The 20,409-nt window shown below is 46.1% G+C and overlaps 1 protein-coding gene across 1 annotated transcript; it reads right to left on the bottom strand.

The window, feature by feature from the left end:
* Positions 1-3,599: 3,599 nt before the first annotated feature.
* Positions 3,600-13,059, bottom strand: LOC119464069 (zonadhesin-like). The gene is made up of 3 exons (XM_037724889.2): positions 12,897-13,059; positions 6,606-6,933; positions 3,600-5,298 (listed from the first exon to the last, which is right to left on the bottom strand). Exons 1-3 carry the CDS (start codon positions 12,964-12,966, stop codon positions 4,809-4,811), a joined length of 888 nt encoding a protein of 295 aa, XP_037580817.1. The 5' UTR covers positions 12,967-13,059; the 3' UTR covers positions 3,600-4,808.
* Positions 13,060-20,409: the final 7,350 nt, after the last annotated feature.

Genomic DNA, 20,409 nt, shown 5'->3' with positions numbered 1-20,409 from the left:
TTGGTGACGTGTTTATGGAGAACGTGCCAACCTTTGCCCTACACTCTATGGCGGTGTACTGTAGCGACCATAAGGTCATGGTCCCTGTGGTCAACAAATAATTGAAAACCACCGGATCATATATATTTCTCATTATTTAATCGTTCAAATAACCAATTACATCATCAGATCTTAATAGTCATAATTAGAAATACATAATTCCCACGATAGTAAAGCTTCGCTGGTCTTCCATCTCCACCCCAGTGGAAGGGCTGTTTAGTACTGGAATTTTCTACTCGACTTAAGCGTGCCTCAATCTCAGTGATTTCTCGAGACTGGTTGACCAGGTGCTTAATCACATCGTCATATTGATTAGAATTGTGTTCTATTGAAGCCTTCAGATCAACAACCAAGTATTTTAACTGAAGAAGGGAATCAAAATTGTCTACCAGAGGCAATAATGCAACCAACTTTGCATTCATAGCTTTCATTATGATGATCAACTAATTCTGATCACCTGAAGGTACTCCGTCAGTAACGGTATCGCGGGAATGATTGCCAGCTTTACAGGTTCGGCACACTCACTGCAATAATCTGCCATCAGTTTTCATGACGGTGAAAATCCTAGCTTTCAGCCCAGAGCTGCTACAAATGTGACAGCTTAACTCACAACCAGAGCAAAGCACCGACAAAACACCAGTAGCAATTTCTTGGTGACAGGCAAGACAGTTGTAAGATTCATCAGCCATTATAAGTAAGCGGGTAGGAACAGTCGCACTCGGCAGCAGCAACAGCAAGTAAAATAAATTCGATAGCACCAACCTGCATAAGAGGAGAAACGCTGCTTAGATGCCCTGTGCGTGAAGTTGACAATGCTGCCGCTACTGCGGAACGCGACTGTGGGAAAGAGACGCCCAGCAAACACTGATGAAGTTCGTCGGAAATGATGGCGTCATAGACAGCCGATAGCGGTTATCCAATCATCCAGCGCACAGTACAGCTGTCCCGTTTATCTTGACGGGCTTGCTTATCTGGCCAGAGGCAAGTCACGGCAGCGATGAGATGTAGGAAGCCATACCAGCATCCATAGGAGAATGCGTCCGGCCCACGGAATCCGTAAGAAAAAAAATCAAAGCGCCTTCTTAAAGAAAGATAGTTGAACGCGAAGCTTCAGGCAATACAAACTGAATCAAAGTCAAAGTCCAAAGCCAACGACCACGCAATGAACCGAAGAAATACTAAGTGACCCGATGCGATGCACGTGTCATTTGATTGCCTGTTTCGGATTGTATTTTGAACGTTGAAGTTGAATGAAGACACATTTCGTTAAGTTTCATAGCCATAGCCATTTCGTTAGTTGCATAGTTAAATTGCACAGCTCAAAGATCACGTAGCCGTTTATTACACACGCACACTCACACTTTAACGCGCTGCATGCCGTTTCCGATACACGGGATCGGCCTTGCGGGCACGATCGCGCTCTTGCTTACATTCGCGTACGGCAGCCTCTTCTGCCGTGCGCTGCACCCGCGGCCTACCCATAGTGACGGCCGGGTATGCATTGAGGGACGCGCGTAATGCAATGCAGATATCTACAGTTCGTCTGGGTAGAGTGCCGTTGCAGTTCCCATTGTTCTTATCAGTAACACTGCGAATGCAAACTGTAGTGTTCTACGATTGTGTGCGCAGATGCGCAGATGGTTCTATTGTGTAAGCGGGCTTTCCTGCAGTACGTTTTCGGCACTTACGGACGAATCAGTGAGACAAAGACAGCTTCGCGTTAAAAACTGGGACACCGAAGAAACGCTGCTTAGATGCGCTGTATGTGAAGTTGACCATGCTGGCGCTACTGCCGAATGTGACTGTGACGCATTTGGCAGTAGCGGCAGCAGCATTTTAGAGGTATTCGGAGAGCAATGACTGCAGCCTCCCCCCCCCCCCCCCCCACCCCCCAATTGAAGAAAGCCACGAGCGCCAGCAAGGATAAACAAGTGCTCCCCGTGCGCCAAAGCCGTGCACCGTGGTGAAAAGTTGTGGCGCCAGCTATCGAGCAAAACAAGCAAACTTTCCTAACGTATGGATTCTGAGATTTGACAACGCATATCTTATCAGAGGCCACGTCCAGCTAATGTAGCTGCCTTCGCTAGGCCTAATGGGCCAATAATCTAAAATGGATCTCGGAAGCAGTGCCCAGTTGATGCTAATTGTTTGTTGTACGAAGCAGCATTACTCAAACCTATAGCAAACTATCTTGGGAGTGATAGTACGAAACAGTGCAGGACACCGACTTCATAGATCAAAAGTGGCTGGCGGTTGCCTTGAAGACTGTATGGTCACGTCGTTGACAGTGTATAAAAAGAAAATCGCCCGACTCTGCTGATACGGCAGTCAGCGATTCGTCTGCAGAGCTGGCTTTGGGGAATTGCGACAGGGGGGCCGACTGGACGGAAAACGCCAGTCGCTGCCCACCGGTCGGTCAAATCAATGTCAGTGTCAGCCTAGTGTGTCATGTCGGCCTAGCTTCAGGGCAACGCTAAGCATTTCTATCGCTTTCAGTGCCTCGGCAGCTGGTCAAGACTGCTTAATTTTTCTCGCTTGAAAACTTCTCAGTAGACCGGACGCGCGGTTAAGCGCTGTTACATACACATGTATCAAACTTTATGTTGTTTAGAACTGAGAAGGCATATGACATTCGATTTTAAACTCTCATGTCATTTTCTTATTCTATTCCAGTCGTAAATGTCCCTATTCGAACACCCCTCGTTTTAAATCATTGCGGTTCATTGCATTTCTTTTTGTAACAGAAACATAGTCAAAATTTTACACAGAGGTATTAAAACGAAGCAGATAGTGTTGAAGGTGTATGCGTAATAATATAGTATGAAAAATTAAAATCTGGAGAAAAAAAGGTAGTTTTGAAACCAATCGCAAGGTAGGTAAGGTAGATTCAATATGCTCATATTCCCCCAGGCACATAGCTTAGGCCCACTTCGGAAACGACTTTGTCTATGTTGCACGAGCTTTAACTCACCTTCATTTTTCTCCTCCTCCCGTAAGCGGAGGCTTCACCTTCTTTTAGTATTGTTGGTTGCCGATGAGCTCGCGTGAAAACCTTATTTTCTCATAGAAGTGTGCCATAAATGAAGATATACTACACGTTTGTCTTAAACCTAATACATTTAAAAATGCAAGATTTCAATGCAACAAACAAGACAGCAAGCAGGCGACTGGCAAACGATGCAAGCACGATGCAAACATGATGTAAAAAACAGCACAATAGACGCTATACGCGACCCAATAGAGTAAATTTGAACCAATTTAAAAACTTTAATGGTCACAGAACTCTCCTAAAAATATCCCGCCTCCCACTTATATCTAATAAACCGAAATTTAAATACGCGATATCTATGAGTGGCAATATGTTCGGTTAAATTGTGCACTTTCTGGAATATGATCGTTTAAGTTTCCGTTTCAAATGAATACATGAGTGTTGCATTTGTTTACCCTAAGTACAATATCTCTCAAAATGTTTGCGCGGAGGAAGTTCATTTTATTGTTTCCCCTAGCTCAAAAATAAAAGTGAGAAACGCAGTGCAATTTTGCCACAAGGCATTTCGCAGTCGGATTTTATTAGCCAATACCTACCGAAAAATAATGCGTTAGGGTTCATCATGCAAAGAAACTTGAAGATCGCATATCAACTAGTTTATTTTTACATAGTACTGTAGCTATATTCTTATGGTACAAGAAAACTACATTGTACTTATGGTACAAGAAAACAATAAAATAAGCAGGCTATAACTTAGCGGCTGCCCGGAGAAAGTGCTCAGGTGCGGGCACCGCTATACCACGTGATGCCAGTGGAGCGCGCAACTTCCGCTCACATATCAACACTGGCCCTCGGGAAACCGATGGCTCGAGGTGCATATATACTATTCCGTCCAAATGGGAAACCAGCTGTGCCGTATGCCGCTGCGCTGCGTGAGAACGTATTCCAAGGATGAAATCCTAAATGCGCACCGTCATGTCCACGAATGGCTTGCAAGGGTGAGCCCCATGGAGAAATTCCGAACTCAGTCCAACCGTTTCCGATTATCCTAGCAGGTAAAGATAGGCCCCATGGGTAGAACCCGAGGGCGGCCCCGTACTGCGGTGTCCAAATAAGCGATGGCCGTAGCCCATGGGTGCAGAAATTGTGCAGCCCACGGGTATCGCTCGAAACCAGCACCGCTATAACCAAATGTTCCAAATGAAGGCATATGGAATGGGTGAAGTCCGAAGCGGCCACCGTGATATCCTGCTGTTACGAGCGGTGGTGTACCCGCCATGTATCGTCTGCCACGGGCTGCACCGTATAGTCCGGTATTAAGTGCACCCACTGCTTCCGTAACGATACCGAACCTGTTATTCCCAGCGGAAATAAACAGTGGCCTAGCAGCCGGTGATGTTCTATTGTCTGCTGTGGGAGGCCCACTAGCAAGACTTAAACGCGTACCTGGAACTGTGACTTCGAAACCCACATTACGATTAAGGTGAGCAATAGGTGGTTGTGCGCTTTCTCCTCTGGCCCCACCTCCGGAAGGCATGACAATAGAAGGCGATAGTGTGGCTTCTGTACCTCCGCTAGGTTGCGTCGCGACAAGGCCGGCGTGGCCGTTAATTACTGTAGCCGCTGAGTTTGTTCCCGTTACAGTGCTGGAAGTCCTGTAGTACCATGTGAGTACGCATCTTCTGCGGTATTGCCGGTAATTGTACTTGAAACTGTGCCCCCTGAGCTCGTTCCTAAAGTAGTTGGGCGATGCACGGTAGCCCCAGGTGAGCTTGTGGCTTCAGTACCCGACAGGGAGAACATTGCCAGCTGTTCCAGCGGTAATAGGTGAATGCGTACCTCCTGTTCCCGTACTTACAGTGGATCCACCAAGTTCTGCAGTACTACTTGTCGACACATGTCCTGAGGGAGCCAGCAAGGCCGTACTGCCTGGAGGGCCTACGACGCCTCGCGTGATATTGGCAGTGACTGGAACCCTTTCTCCTCCGCCCGTATTTAGAGTTATGTTAGGCTTAAACAAAGGTTTGGTACGGGCGTGCGTCGGGCACATTGCCTCCAGAATGCACGATTTCTGGCCACCTCGCTCCAATTCAACGTAGCCCTTTTTACAGATGCAGGCGCCCTTATCGCATTGAAAGTCGCATCTATTGGGTTGGCTGTCGCCGCACTTAGGACGACAATTCGAAACACACGACTGGAAACTTGAGTTCGCTGGACATTTCGGAAGACACTTCTTGGCCTTGATGCACATCTTTGGGAGTTTCGGGTGCCTGCATAAAAAATACATTATTAACGGAGTTACTTTATATCGTAAGATCTGAATGAATAGCTTTTGACGCCATGGAAGGTAGGAGAGCACAGCTTGTTAAATAGAGAGTGCATATTGACACTTGCACTTATTTATCCTTTTTCCGGGAACTGAATTGCACTCGCTAACAGCTAGTGTTATCGCTCTACGCAAGACGCGCCGGCATTTTTGGGGACTTACTCGAAGGTAATCGTTTATTCTATCTGTTCTGTATGTTCTCGCCGAACCTTGTGTAATCCGATTGCATGCGCTAGATGAATTGTTTATTATTTTCTGGAAGGCATGCGGGCACCAGCAATTATGCTGGAACCTTCGACGAGTCGTGTATAAAAGCCGACGCGCTTGGCCCGCAAATCAGACTATCGACGATCGCCGACTGTGCTCGCCGCTATAGTTGCGCTTTGAATGTTACTTGCTTTTAGGGGACCAAGTTTGCTGAATAATGAGCTTCGTAATTCGCAGTTTTGCTAATGTATTCTCGACCGTCACTACAATGCGACATCGTATCATACACCGACATGCAGGGCAATCACCTTGGTCAAAGAACCTCTATCGCTTATGTAAAACTAGTACTAACAAAACAAAATAAAGCTACCGGGCTTGTTTAAGTCGATGAGAGACGAACCAGTGAAATTTGCAAGCATTACTGCATCAATCGAAAGCGGGCAATTCTTGCTACCTGAAGAGCACGAAGATGTCCATGGTTTAATACCATTTCAGAAAGGAATAAAGAGACCAAACAGGTGCGCACAATCAACGAAGACATTAAGCCCAGGAAAGTTGTAACAGTGATTCTCACGGATAACATGCTAGGTTTCTATTCGATATCATAGACAACACAACTCTTAACTTCATACTTTATCGATACTGCAAGCGGACTGTAACATTCGGTTCCTTGCTTGCCCTTCCGAGTTTGCATACAAGAGATGAGTCACATCGAGGGAAAGAATGCTACCAGCTCGCTCTCTATGGAGGGAATGGTGGCAGTAGTTTTGATGTCATACAATGGTCTAACTCTCCTTGCTGCACATGTCTAAGCAACTACATGCTACACTGCACTCTTCTGCGAGCATCGCAGAAACTCGATGACGTCGTGCCTTGGGGTCCTAGTATACGGAACGCTCATCCACATTTTAAAATGCAATTTCACGCAATCTTGTTTAAACCCTGAGGATCTTGCTTGTCCGAAAAAATTGAATATTGGTTGCTCGCTTCTCTAATGGCACGTACTGGTAGGCGTCGCCGAACCCTAATAGAAATCTCACTTACACTACCCAACCAGGCGGGCAGTCACAACCAGCGGTACACGGCTTGTTGCATGACGTGCCGAATGGCATGTTACAGGTTGCGGGGCATCCGGGTGCGCATGTGCGATAATCTCTTTGCCATCGGAACTTGCAAGGTATGCACTTCTTTCGCGGGATGCATTCGCCCCAGGAGTTGCGCAGGTACCGCTGCTTGCACACGCAGCTGCGGAGCTTGTGCAGCTCCCAAGCGGGCGTGAACAGAGGTCGGCAGAAGCTGTCCTGCCGGGGCTTTCCCTGCACGGGAACTTCCAGGGGTCCGCATGTTGAAGGGCCACCACATCCTCCGGACTCTGCATTGACAATGCAGGCGCGCACTGATCACGTAATGCCGTACGATAAACAAACAAAAAAGTACGTGGCTCTGCTACCGGAAACAACAGACACCAGCGGAGCTGGGGAAAGCCTAGTAAAGTAGTGGCAAACCACACACTTAGTTTCCTGGCGCTCAGGATTTCTTCGCGATGTTCTGCGTAGTATCGCGATTAATTCAACCGGCCACGTTCACAAGCCTCCGGATCTTCATTTCTTCGCCTACTGCGAACTCTCGGCTTCCCTCAATCTAAACTAGGGATGTTCTTTTCTGTGACGCTTGGTTTCAGCTTCCCTAGCTCTCCCTTCAGTCTTTCGGGAGCAACCAGTGTCCAGTTCTCTGGTCGTAATCTGCCGAGCCGCCGCCAGAGGCATCGGCTGCAGTCACGGACATCGGGCTCATTAGGCGCGAACGCGGTCGGCGTCGGCAGCAGCTCTGCTCGTTCCACTACCACCTGCCTCACCCCTCCTCTCCACCTCGCATCCGCTATGCTGCGCGATGCTATTTTTGTACTCTGCTTTCACTCTTTCTCTCAGCTCTCTCTCCCCCGAGCTCGGTGAAGCTATCGCACAACTGGTATGGGCTATGGCGTTTTTTGCTTACGCCAACGACACGAAAATATCCTTGGCTGGTAGAGGTATACAGCTTATCTGTAAAAAAACGTTTATTCATCCCCTTCTTCATATGAATTACTCATTACAAGAAAGTGAAACGTCTATTTCAAAAAGCAGTCGCATCTTTGTTCCACAGCAAAAATACGCACACATCTTGATTACTTACAGTTTGTTAACTTACTGCGATGGTAAGAGCGCTACGCCTGTTCAGCTGCGCAGCCTAAAAAAGCAGCCTGGAGGGTGCCATGCTTCGAAGCGACGGTGAGTGAGTATGTGGCGAAAATGCGTAATTAGAGCTGCGGCGGCACCGCTCGTGTGCATCCATGAACATCTTTACCGGTGAGCAGAGACGCTTTCGCTGAGTGTGCTTATCGAGGAGCATAACTGAGTTGAAGGTGATCATGAGGTGAAAAGCGAGCGACCTTGGCGGGGCGGGATCGTCATTTCTCTTCACCATTTCCTTTTAAACTGCACCTCAAGACTCGATCCCAAACCTTCCGCTGGCAACCCCTATCTCGCCCCTCCGTGTAGTCCTACACTTCTCCATCCATTATCTTTTCGGCTCCCACCGCCTCATAACACGGTAATGTAGCGGTATGCCGTGTGAATGCGAGAAAGTTTGTATGATGATGATTGCGTGACGTGCGTTCAATGGAAATATTTTCACTCTAGCTAGGTGATACGCGAAATGTGAAACGCGATATGGAAATACGGACTGAGGATATTCCAGGACAAGTACGGACCACAGGTTGCGGTCCTTCTACGACTTGGTCCGACTATGGGCTAGTTTGGAAGGCACATTGAGTTCATTATGGAGCGTCGCAAGTGAAGCTTCAATTTAACTTACCGACTTCCCGAAGTGTGTCACGAACATTACATATATTCATTATATGATTCGCTGTCTTCGTGTGTGTTGCCTTTAAAGAAATGCAAATTATTTGCCGTTTGAAACCTATATCTGTTTTATCTGTGGTCATATATGTTTATAGTCGACTGTTAATAATCAAGATAACAAAGTGCACATTGGGCGATGAATGGCTAACCGATTCGTTATGTTGCGTCATATAGTGGCATACCTAACTGCTCATAGGGACGAGCCAGGTACATAAGGGGAACGAAAGGGCTGGAGTTCTTGTCATTTACAAACTTGTGAAGAAAATAGACAAATTTCTTCGTAAAAGAAGCCCAGGAAGTAGTTATTGATGTTTGTTTTCTGGAGCATAGGATCGAGTAAAAATAAATTAGTGGTGATTTCACGGTAACTGTGAGAGAAATGAGTGAGCATTACGTCCCACCTCTTTGAGGTCCCCGTGACCATGATTCTAAGCACGTTCCAACATTGCAAGGTCTTGTTTAGGAGCGAGCGAGGTGGTCCGGAGCAGACCACAGTCAGTTGGGCTTAATATACAAGGTGCCCCACGTAACTTAAGCAAACTTTAAAGATATGCAAATGCCACGTATCTCACATCATATTTTGTTTCCAACTTAATTCCATAATTAGGTTTTATTATTCAGGTTCTTAAAGATTTTAAGTACATGAAAAGCGCCAACGAGAATATTGTAGAGCAATATGAAAAAAAAAAACAACTGCCGTGGTTAAACGCCGGTAAACCATGTTTGTCGAGCGATATAGCACGGTTTTTCTTGCTTTTTGATAGGACACAGATGCCGCTTGGCGCCGTCAGCAATTACCTCATGTGCAATTGCACCACCAGACAACAGACAGGCGCTGCGCGTCGCGGCAGCAGCATCGAGCGAATTGACCTTCATGCGGCGTCTCGCTTCAACGCCAACTAAGCGTCGAAAGCACAGCGCATACGAAGTTACCAGCACTTTGTACACATACCAGATTGCTTTGAAGATGTGGGCCGCGTGACCACTCACGTTGTCCACATCTCAGATCGCTTTCAAGATATGGGCGCCCACACGGCGTTCGCAGCAGCTGCTGGTAGGGGCAGGCTGTGTCACTTTGACCTTGGCTGAGCTTGAAGGTCAGATTTACGGAACGAGGCTTTTACTGGGTTTGTATACCTGGAGTAGTAGAGCTATCACTCTAAAATCACGCGTCATTCCACTGCTCTGAAGGTGGATTACCAGCGAAGCAGTTTAGCAGTCGACATAGAGGTGACATCGAATTTAGGTCAAAGGTGTGAGCAAACTTATTTCTCCTGAGCGGCGAAGGTGGTCATCCCGAAGAAACACACGCACACACACTACCATTTTGATCAGCGGTATGCAGACGTGTGGAAGACTACCGCCACCTTGGGGAGCCGGAGGAAACTAGACACGCACGACGGGACCGCCACACCGCGGAAAGTAGAAACGCGTGACGGGACTGGGACGCCAGAAGGGTGGAAGGAAACTAAGCATGCAAGCGCTTGGAACAACGACAGAAAGGGCGGTGCGAGCGTACACATGGCCGACGCAGGTCGCATAGTAGCAAATCTCTGAGAAACCCTTATCATCTACCTGAGAGTTCTCTGATATTGAAAATGGTGCCTATTGATAACTAATCTACTGATAATGCATATCCAACTGATGAGACGTATAAGCTTTGGCGTAGAATGAAGCGATGTCGCGCCAAATTCGGGAGCTGAGATTTTCCACACTTTATCTGTTGACGGACACGAAAAATGCATAGAACCCTAGCCACAGACAGCTTCGCTGCAAAACTCCTCATACAGCCTTCTGTTGCTCAATACATGCTACATAAAAGTGTTTTTCCGAGCATGAAAGAAACCCGCGAATACACGCAAAGTGCCTGGCTCGAGGGGCCAGTCCTGCAGCAATTTCGCGTGATATTCGTGTGAGCTTTAACATTTTTCAAGGTCCGACAGTGCTTGATTGACAATGCACGTTGGTCGCAGCCAAGACGGCGCATGGACTCCAGTGAAGAGGGAACCAGTCCTGCAAATCAAGCCATCCTTATGCTCATTAAAAATGTTGTTTCTCTCTCCCTATCCCTCATTTTCCAGACTGTCGTTGTCTATGAGAAAATGGTAGGCATACTCGGCCATTTTATGAGGCGTTGCCCGACCTCGTCATCTCTGTCATGATAAGGGGATTTGTAAATTCGCGCGATTACTTTCAGTATTTATTCTATGTATGTTGTGCTTATTTTACCTGGGTCTGGTGACCACTGGATTAATGCTTGTTTACCGCTACTATTTATTGAAGTTGCGTCCCAGAATTACTTCTTGAGCTCTTCAACGAACGATTTCCCATGACCTGCAGCAATTTATACGTATGTACGGGGTTCTCGATCAGATAGATCGTCGCGGTTCTTCTAGAAACACGAATACAGCACTTTTCAGCTGGCCGGTGGAATGCCAGTGGTATAATCGACCGGCTCATTGGTAGTAGCTGAGCCCTTGTTCAACATATTTACCTGCTTTTTCGGCGCAGCTGCATGCGTGGCTCATTGTTGTGTTTTCAAACGGCACTTGACAATGGCTGCTTGCTCTAACTGCCAGAGTTCACCTTCGCAAAAAGCGTGAAAGCCCGGCAAGTCGGTGACTTCGGCGAAGCGCCAGCTGTAGCGCATCCGCAATGCTACCCTATACTTTCACAAAAATTGTTATTATAGGTTGCGTTCATTTCGCTTATTTGCTCTTGTGGCCTCAACACATGGCCCATTACGACGAGATCGGCAACACTAAAGGCAATGAAAAGTACACTCAACAAAGAAAAAAAGGGCGGAAAGTGCAAAAGCAAAAAAAAAGAATGAGATTAATAACAGGGTTCCGTGTTTTCGGTATGTCCTGCTAATTATCAAAATTAAAACTCCGAGGCATTTTTCTTGGAATCGGATAAAACCGAAAACCCTCGAATTTATTTGCTTTGAATTTTCTTCAAATTGAGTGCCTTATTCTCTTTACTTAAATTTGCCAGCGTGACGGTTTCCAAATATTTAGGCGATGCGTCTGTTTCCTGGAACACGCAAGGAAAGAGGACACCTGAGTACCCAGGACAAACTCACTCGGCGAAGCCCTCTGCTCTTTCCACTTGAGCAGAGCTAAAAGAGGAGATGATGCGGGTTGTCTACGCCCTTTAATGTTTTCCAAGCCATGATAAATGACGATTTCTCTCCAGCACTAACATTAAACAGCGAAAGAACAAAACATTCAAAGGGAAAAAAGAACCACGGATAAGTAACTTAAAAACTGAAGAAATATACCGAAAGCACGGAACCCTTGTTAGGATTGAAGCATTTAAACATACATAAAGCTTATTCAATATAAAAAGACAACAGGACGCGATTACAAAAAAAAATATGCTTGTGTCCAACGTTGTAGTAACATATGTTCACCGCAATAGTATAATTGAATACAGACCAACCCCACATCATCCGCGTTGAATATTTACTGCGTCCTAACCTTTATGTCAACCGCAAAGCTAAAAAAAAGTTTCTATCGCTTTTACTCTGAACTTTACTATCCAAGGTCACCTTTCATGATTCTCACGAAAGACTTCCGTAAGCTTGAAGTTTCCGATCGCGAAGCCTTGCAGACGTCCTGCATCAGATACCCAATGAGAGAGGGAACACAGCAACCATTACCCCTGTGAAGCTGAGTTATGAGCCGAGATACATACCCTGTATATCTTACACATTTAGAACTACAGAATGTTGAACTAGTTGGTAGGGACTCATCGTAAAAGAAGGGAAGGCGTGCAGACACAAACACAAGAGTACCAGACAACACAAAAGCCATGTTTTTGTTGTTTGGTTCTCTTGTGTCCGTGTCTACGCCTTACCTTCTTTCACAATGATTTTCACATTTGTTTCGGCATGCGGTGGCATCACAGGAAAGTATGTCAGCACCGTGTAGGGGGCGGGTACCATGTAACACTACTTACTACAACTGATCGGCAAGCCATTGTTGAGAATGGGTATTCAATTATTCATGTGTTTGCACAGCATCACAAGGCTTGATTTCCAGCGAAAATTAGTTCGCTCTGCAAATAGGTGTTATAAAGTGAAACTTTCATACAGATCTCTACCACCTGAAGGAATCATTTTTACTCATATATGTTTACTAGGCACCTCAATATAAAGCAACTACCGTAGCCGGAACATTAGCAGGCGCAAGAGATTAGCGAAAGTATCCACCGCTGCAAAAGCATAAGGGCCAGGTGTGGTTACGAGAAGTCGTACTTATTTACTGAACTAGCAATCGAACGGGTTACTTAAAGATAGCGGCTTCTTTTGTGTTTGCCGCATTTGGGCGGCCGCACTTTGATATGCAAATAGTTCTCATCTCGCCGGGGAATCAACCACTCGGAATTTCCGGAGTGTCTCGCAAGTTACACGTCATAAAACCATACTTACTGGTGCAGTTGTGGTCTCCGCTCACCGCAACAATGCAAATCGTGGCCAAGACCACCGCAATGCGCTGCATGTTGTTCCTTTCAATTCAGTAGGAGAAAGCGGGGGGCTGACCTCCTGCTAGGGTTTGCTCAGAACCTTGCAGCCGTTAACATTGTGTGTGCAGGTGTGTCAAAATGCACTAGCCATTGTTTCTACGGTGTAGTGTCACCAGCGTCTACAGCACCGAATGTTTTATCTCCGTGTCTTTTGTTAAGTTTTCTTCGCTATTTACCGCAGTTAGGTTAGCCAAGCATATGACGTTAGTAGAAATACGAGCAAACGTTTTACATTTATTGTTCTTATCAAATGTTTTCTTTAGGTCTGCACGTAACGTATTTGTTCACAGTCGAACGCTACAGCTGAACATAATAGTGAATATCTAATGGAAATGAAATTGGCATATCTTAAAGGGGGGCCATGATTACAAAGGAAATATTCTGCCACCTGAACTTGTGCGTACTGAAAATGCTTTTCCACGAGGAACAAAACACAGTACAGTGCACATGCCAGATGACTTTAACACGCTGTGCTTGTCTACAATAGAGTTATTGCTTCAACCAGCTATATAAGTGATCATATAAATGAACATATCCATAAACGCCAGTGGTAGTGTTAGTGAAGCTCATTGCGAACATCTGCCATCCAAAGCTTGGCTTTTAGTAAGCCATTTTATAGTAAGTTAGTGGACGAATTGATGGCCGTCGCTGTAGCACAATTGGTAGTGCAACGCACGCGTAATGCGGAGGTTGCGGGTTCGGCTCCCGCCGGCGACAAGTTATCTTTTCGTCCACTTTCATTTCCCTTTTCTTCATTATTTTCTGCATTCCAATTTCAACTACACTTAATTTCCCCGATGCTTTCCTTGGCTTCGTTGTCTGTTGGCTTTATGTGGTTATGACTAATAAAATCGAGCCCCTCGGTTCCCATTCTTCTTTCGTAGCCAATCCGGATGCAAGACATGTTATTATCTAAGGTGGCCTGCCAATGGCAAAGAGCACTTACGAAAGAAAAGCTTTGTGAATCTGGCCCCTGGAGATTGGAATAACATCATAATTGCATAGTTTTACGTTATCCGGCCCCTAGTTTCCACATCCGTCGAGTATGGAGCCCTCGCGCAGAGCAATCATCGGCAGTATTTGCCAGGCTAGGGCCACGTGCAGCGGCTAAGTGAACCTAGTATGTTCCCAGGGTCTCCTTTCGTTTTTCATAGTGTCCTTTATCAAGATGTATATTCTCCCCTAACAATGCAGTGCACGCGCACTATTGCCATAATGAGCTGAATGAATTTGGTTGCTATCGTTCATGTTTTTCTGTTGTTTGTATTGTTTGTTGATGTTGCTATTGCTCATGTTCATGTATTGATCACGTGCTGAGCCATAAAGACATGAATGCTTTGTTTAGGTTTTTTCTGTGACCACTTTTCATTGCATTAATTTTGTTGCAACGTTCCTGCTCAGCGCAAGACACGCCTACTGCATCCGAAATGTTTTAATTACTGTCACAGACTCTATACAACAGGTTTTGTTGCCCTTCTAGGGGGCAGTCAGTTTCGGAAGCTGTCTAAAAAACTGGAAAAAAAAACCACAGCAACCATGCACAGCCTTTTCTGACGCATGCTTAGGGCCACTGTTCTCACGCCATTTTAAGCTGCCCCGTCATAAAGAAAGTCGCAGCTTCGCCAGAAACGCGAAGTATCGATTGCGATGGCAAATTAGTGGACAGCTATACCAAGTAAAGATAGTAGTTTTATCGGCCGTATAAACTTGTAAACATAGGCATACAACTAAATACACAAGCATGGTGTCAGGCGCGCACAAGCGAATATGAACACATCGCACTCGATGATAATGGAAACTCGATGCCGAAACGCTGCGATGAGCAAGCCCGGAGGCAGCAGCGAGCGAATTGACCTTCGTACAGCGTCTCGCATCAACTAAGCCGCGAAAACACAGTGCATGGCGGACTGTGTCCCCAACGCAGATGGCTTTCAAGATACAGCGGCCCGGGCGGGCGCGCGGGGCCGCCTGGGCCGGGTATAAAAAGCGCACCCACCCCCCATCCTACCCTTCCCCCTGAGCCTTGCGTGTGGTGGAAGACGGCGCACTTCCTCCCGCTTTCCTCCCTTGCGTGCGCGAGATTGAGCCGCGATCGCCAACTCACCCTCGCACGCTTTCACTCGGACATATATATACGGTGCGCGGTGATAATTTTATCACCCTTGGACTTTATACGGAACCTCACGGCGGAGGTGACGCAGACCGCAGAGATGCGGTCGGTGGGTCCCTTTAATAGCCATCACAATAAAATTAGCAGCCCAGCACAGCGTTCCCAGAGATCTGGTGACTGACATCCAGGTCAAGAACAATTGCTCCAAATAAGTGTGTGAGATTAGCAGATTCTGATCTATAGCAAGAGAGCCTTGGCTTATCAGATTATGCTCGGGCGCGGATGGATTGTAAACTCTCAGATGCACATGAGCACAAGCGATTACGCTAGAATGTGTGATTAGTCAAGTAGAAATGTCGGGCGCACTCGAGTCATGAGATTCAGAATAAACGATCAACGACCTTGCTTTCTGATTTGTGTTCTGATTTCAATGTTTATTGTCTTTTAGAGCGCAGCTCTTAGGCGTCCATTCCTGAGGCGAGCGGCGGCGTAACCGAGCGGACGAGCTCAGCGAAACATGAAAGCGAACGCGGAGCGCAGCAGGGGATGAAAGACGCGAGGAGGAAAGCGGAGAGGAGGGTGCAGCGGAAGTATTAGGCGGGAAGTGGAGGAGGGTATGGCGAAACCGTGAGAAAAAAAAATCACAGCATATCCACGGGGTGAATGATGATGAGTGGGCGAAGCTCCGGAGGGAATCATCGGATCTCCCGCTTAAGGGGACGCTAGCACAAACGCGTTAGAAACGTGCAGTACTCTCTAGTAAGGGGGAGCGGCCACAGCGTCTTACGCAGCCATTTACACATGCCGGAACGTGCACCGCGTTTGCCGACGCCATCACATGACTGCTGAGAGAGTATACCCCCCGTAATCATAAACGCTCCTCGACTTGAACTTGACTTGCCACCGCTTTGGGCAGCGCGTTCGAAACACGTTGAAGGTAAGGCGGAGAGGCCACAGCGTCTTACACCAGCTTCTTACACGGGCCGTAACGCACTAGCACAAACGCGTTAGAAACGCGCTAGAAACGCGGCCTTTCGTTAATGTTGGGTATTTATTGCCATCGTGGTGCGTGTGTCCATGTCCGCTTCGTGGCGTAGTGGGCTAACGCCGCGCGCTCGGAAGCGAGGGGTCCCTGGTTCGATTCCGCGCTACGGACACAACTTCGGAATTTTTTTTCTCATTTTTCTCAGACTGGTTACACACTACTACTACGATTACGACGACGGGGACGAACGGGTGCCGCTATAAGGAGCTTCGCCCCTAAAAAGCTTCGTGTTGAGACGATGGCTAAGAGACGCCGGAGTAGTGCGCGTCGTGTGGTAGGTATGTCGGTGGCGGCTGGTGTGAATAGCGCCCATGCCTCACCTACGCGCTGGCTCTCGCGATCTCCAGATTAGCGAGGCAGTCGCGCCGTACTTCGCTCCGTTTGCAACGTGGCGCAAGACACAAATTGTCCAGGCCAGCCACTATATCACGAAGTGAAAACTGGTGTCCTGCTTCGCTCAAATTTCGCACTAGGGAGTATCGTAATCGTCTGTGAACATTTGCGCAAAAGTTTTCCCAATAGGACTTTGATTCTTAGATCACTCTCCCGTGCACTACTATTCTTTCTTCGCTCTCGCAAAAACCTGACATCTGGCGACGATGCTTCGTCGCTTCTGTTTCGGACAGCCTCGTCACGGCGTGAGAGAAGTCCCAGCTGAGAGAAAAAACAAACATTATCCGCTGCAATCTACAAAGTTACCCTCAGGCTTCAAGGACTGGCAACGGTGTACGCACGCCTACTCGACGAGACCAGCAAGACGACAAGAAAGCTAACAGCTGCGATGACAGCTCCAGTGTCGCGTGCCTTGATTATGATGCAATGTAACAGCGTACCACCGGTTCTGTGTGGACTTCCACCGGATGAGAGCAAGACCAGGCTGGAGCCTGTGTTCATATGTGTCTATAAGGTCTTCATCGCGCTGTTTGTTGGGCAAGTTTTCCATGCCCGAAACTGCATACTGACTACGGAGCGTGCACTGTATTGTACAATAATTACAGAGCATTAGGCTTAATTAGCTTTCTAGGGTGTGCCATATGCATCGGCTGGGCACAGCGTGGCTTTGCGAGCAGCATTTTGAGTGTGCAACGTAGCTCAGCTGAAATATTTTCAAAGCGAAGAGGGAGTCTCTCCTGCACAATAGTGTAGCGCAACTTACCTCAATATAATGAATTATATAGGCCATAAATCTAAGTGTGTAGTTATTAACCGTAATGAAATGAGCAATCAAGAGGCTACGGTGGTAGAGCATGGCACCTCTGCTGCTAACTGCTCCAGCTTGGCTGCAGTTTATTTTGTTCAGTGTAATTTTCCGGCATCTCTCGTAATTTGTGAACTAAATTTGTAACGCGTTTGAAAGGCTGTCCACGGCATGAATTTTGTGCGTGGCAAATTGCGTGATTTTTTGTCGTCACACTGGAAGCAAATTTGGTGGAATGTAAACAATCTGCTGTCTATATTCGCTTTTTTTAATGGAAGCTAGTTTTGCGGCACTTTCTGTGAAATACATTTCACGGGTATCCATTAGAATTTTAAAGCAATATCATAGCCACGCATCAAAGTTTTGCTCCCTCACAGGTTTCAAGGATGCAAACTTACCTTGGCGAAGTCAAACGTGGGGCAGGAAAAAAATTCAAATTATTGAGATATTGTTCTATGCAGGTAAAATAGCGTGGTCCTCAGTTACCATGAATTTTGTAATACGCGATCAGCCTTTCGCACGTGTCCGTCTCCAGATGAGGCCGATCTTTGCATCTTCAGAGGAGATCGGCAGTACTATGATAATTGAAGCACTTTTTTTTTTCTTTTTTCTTCTCACCGTAGATCTCTGATCGCTCTTGCTGTTATGGCTCGCACTGTCGCTTCATTAAGTAAGGAGTTTGAGGATTTTAAAGCTGTTTTCAATGCGAAACTTAGTGACATGTCTGACGCTTTGGGAACCCTAAAGGTTGCAGTATCTAGACACAAACCAGATGATGTGAAACAACTTCAGAAAGAAGTAAATGAAATTAAGGATTCCTTAGAATACATGAGTAAACAGTTTGAAACCGCGAAGGAGCAAAATGCGTCTCTAGCCGCCACAAACAACAAATTAGTAGAAGACAACCAAATGCTCCAGCGCAAAGTTTTTCAGCTTGAGAAGTACTCTCGATCGAACAATATTGAAATAAAAGGCATCCCTGTCACGCAAGGTGAAGACTGCGTCAAGATTGTTGAAGCTCTTGGCGAAAAAATTGGCTGTCCTGTTAAAGTTACAGACGTTGATACGGCCCACAGGGTTCCAACGCACAATACTGATCATAGTAACCTGATAGTGCGTTTTTGCTCCCGTGACAAACGCAGCACATTCCTTACTAAAGCTCGTAAGGCTCGCCCTTCGACAAGTTGTCTTGGCCTTTCCCGCGCATCATCCCTGTCTGCGCATGGGTCGAATGAGGCAAATGAAAGGCAAAGTGCTGACTCTCGTGGAACGCCAATCTACTTTAATGATCATCTGACCCCTGAAAATAAGATTCTGTTTGGGAAAGCGCTTGCCTTGAAAAGGCAACATAAATGGTCATTCCTCTGGACTGACAATGGCACTATCAAAGCACGGAAAACGCAGGAAACGCGGGTTTATCGGATTTTGTGCGATAAAGACCTTAAGGTGTTCAGAGATGCCTAGATCATGTCATTTGTACAAGCTTCTTCAACAAATTCATCATGGCGCACATGTCACGGCATGACGCAAACATTATCACTACCAATGCTGCAGGTTTTTCTGCAATTCATGCGAACGCCCGCAGTTTGCGTAAAAATTATACCGAGATTTCGGCCTTCCTTGGCTCTTTTGACCGTCCATTCTCAATTATTGGTCTATCGGAAACGTGGCTTTCGGCTGAAGATAAAGACCTTTACGGTCTATCAGGTTACTCATGCGAGTATTGCCATCGTGATGGTGATCCATACGGAGGCTCTGCCATCTACGTGTTAAATGGCTTATCATACACGCGACGTCATGATTTAAAATTAAACATCCCCAAGTGTGAATCCGTTTGGGTAGAATTTGATACACTTGCAATAACTAACAACCATCACAAAGTCGTCTGTGGTTCCATCTATCGTTCTCCGTCATCTGATTGTTCCAGCTTTCTCACTGAACTTTCAGTCATACTACATCAACTGTCTAGCGAAAATAAAAATGTTATAATCCTTGGTGATATCAACATAAACTTATTAGAAGATTCTCACACTGTGACAAGAGACTACCTCACCTGCATCTATAGTTATGGCTACCACTGCCTTATAACTGACCCTACTCGCTATACAAACAGTGGTTCACACTCTTTAATTGACCACATTATCGCTAATTTCACCGTACCCGCTCAAGTTGGTGTAATTGAAACTAATATTACGGATCATTACCCTATATTTCTGTCCACTGTCCAATCCATTTCCCAAGAAAATAAAATGCACTTCAGAACCTACTTTGATAACATTAAATACACTAAAATTATTGAAGATGCAGATTGGTTGCCGATTCTTGACGCTCAAGATCCTGAAGTTGCGTTAACCAAACTTACCCACATTATTAATACTGCCGTGAAATCATGCACTACCGTCCTGTCCTCTCAGCGACGTTATCATGCTCCCCTTTGCCCCTGGCTATCAAATTCTCTGTTACGTTGTTTGAGAAAAAAGGACAACCTCTACAAAAAAACCAAGCGCCAGCCTTTCAACATGCGCCTTAAAGCACGATACAAGCATTATTCAAACACTCTATCCACACTTCTCAAAACTGCAAAGCGCACTTATTATGAAGACCAAATTCAACAATGTGGTAATAATACTAAAAGAAAATGGCAGTTGGTACATGAATTTTTAAATAATTCTGATTCACATGACCCGATTACATCACTATCTATAAATGGTGCGATCATAACATTACCGAATGAGATAGCTAATGCATTCAGCGATTACTTTTCGGCAAGTGCTACCATCCCTGACAGTCCTGATTTTTCTCCTTCCTTCGCCCGTCAACCACAATCTTTTTTTCTTCAACCAACTAATACTGAAGAAATTGAATTCATCATTTTAGGTTTAAAATCAACTGGCCCTGGTCTGGACAACATCTCCGCAAAACACATTAAATTAATTCGTTCTACAATCTCACCCATTTTAAGCCACATATTTAACCTTATTTTCAGTTCTGGTGCTTTCCCTGACCAGTTCAAGGTTGCGAAGGTCATACCTGTCTGGAAAAAAGGTGTCAAATCTGCATGTGAA

The sequence above is a fragment of the Dermacentor silvarum genome, chromosome 9 (genome assembly GCF_013339745.2).
Source record: "Dermacentor silvarum isolate Dsil-2018 chromosome 9, BIME_Dsil_1.4, whole genome shotgun sequence".
NCBI lineage: Eukaryota > Metazoa > Arthropoda > Arachnida > Ixodida > Ixodidae > Dermacentor > Dermacentor silvarum.
Note: the sequence above shows the minus strand (reverse complement) of the source record. Positions and strands in the feature narration are given on the sequence as shown.

Excerpts from the sequence above, each read along its gene's own strand:
- LOC119464069 (XM_037724889.2), bottom strand. The coding sequence starts at position 12,966 with ATGCAGCGCATTGCGGTGGTCTTGGCCACGATTTGCATTGTTGCGGTG. Across the intron at positions 6,934-12,896 it reads CGGAGACCACAACTGCACCA|AGTCCGGAGGATGTGGTGGC; the intron begins GTAAGTATGGTT and ends TTGTCAATGCAG. Across the intron at positions 5,299-6,605 it reads TGCCCGCCTGGTTGGGTAGT|GCACCCGAAACTCCCAAAGA; the intron begins GTAAGTGAGATT and ends TTTTTTATGCAG.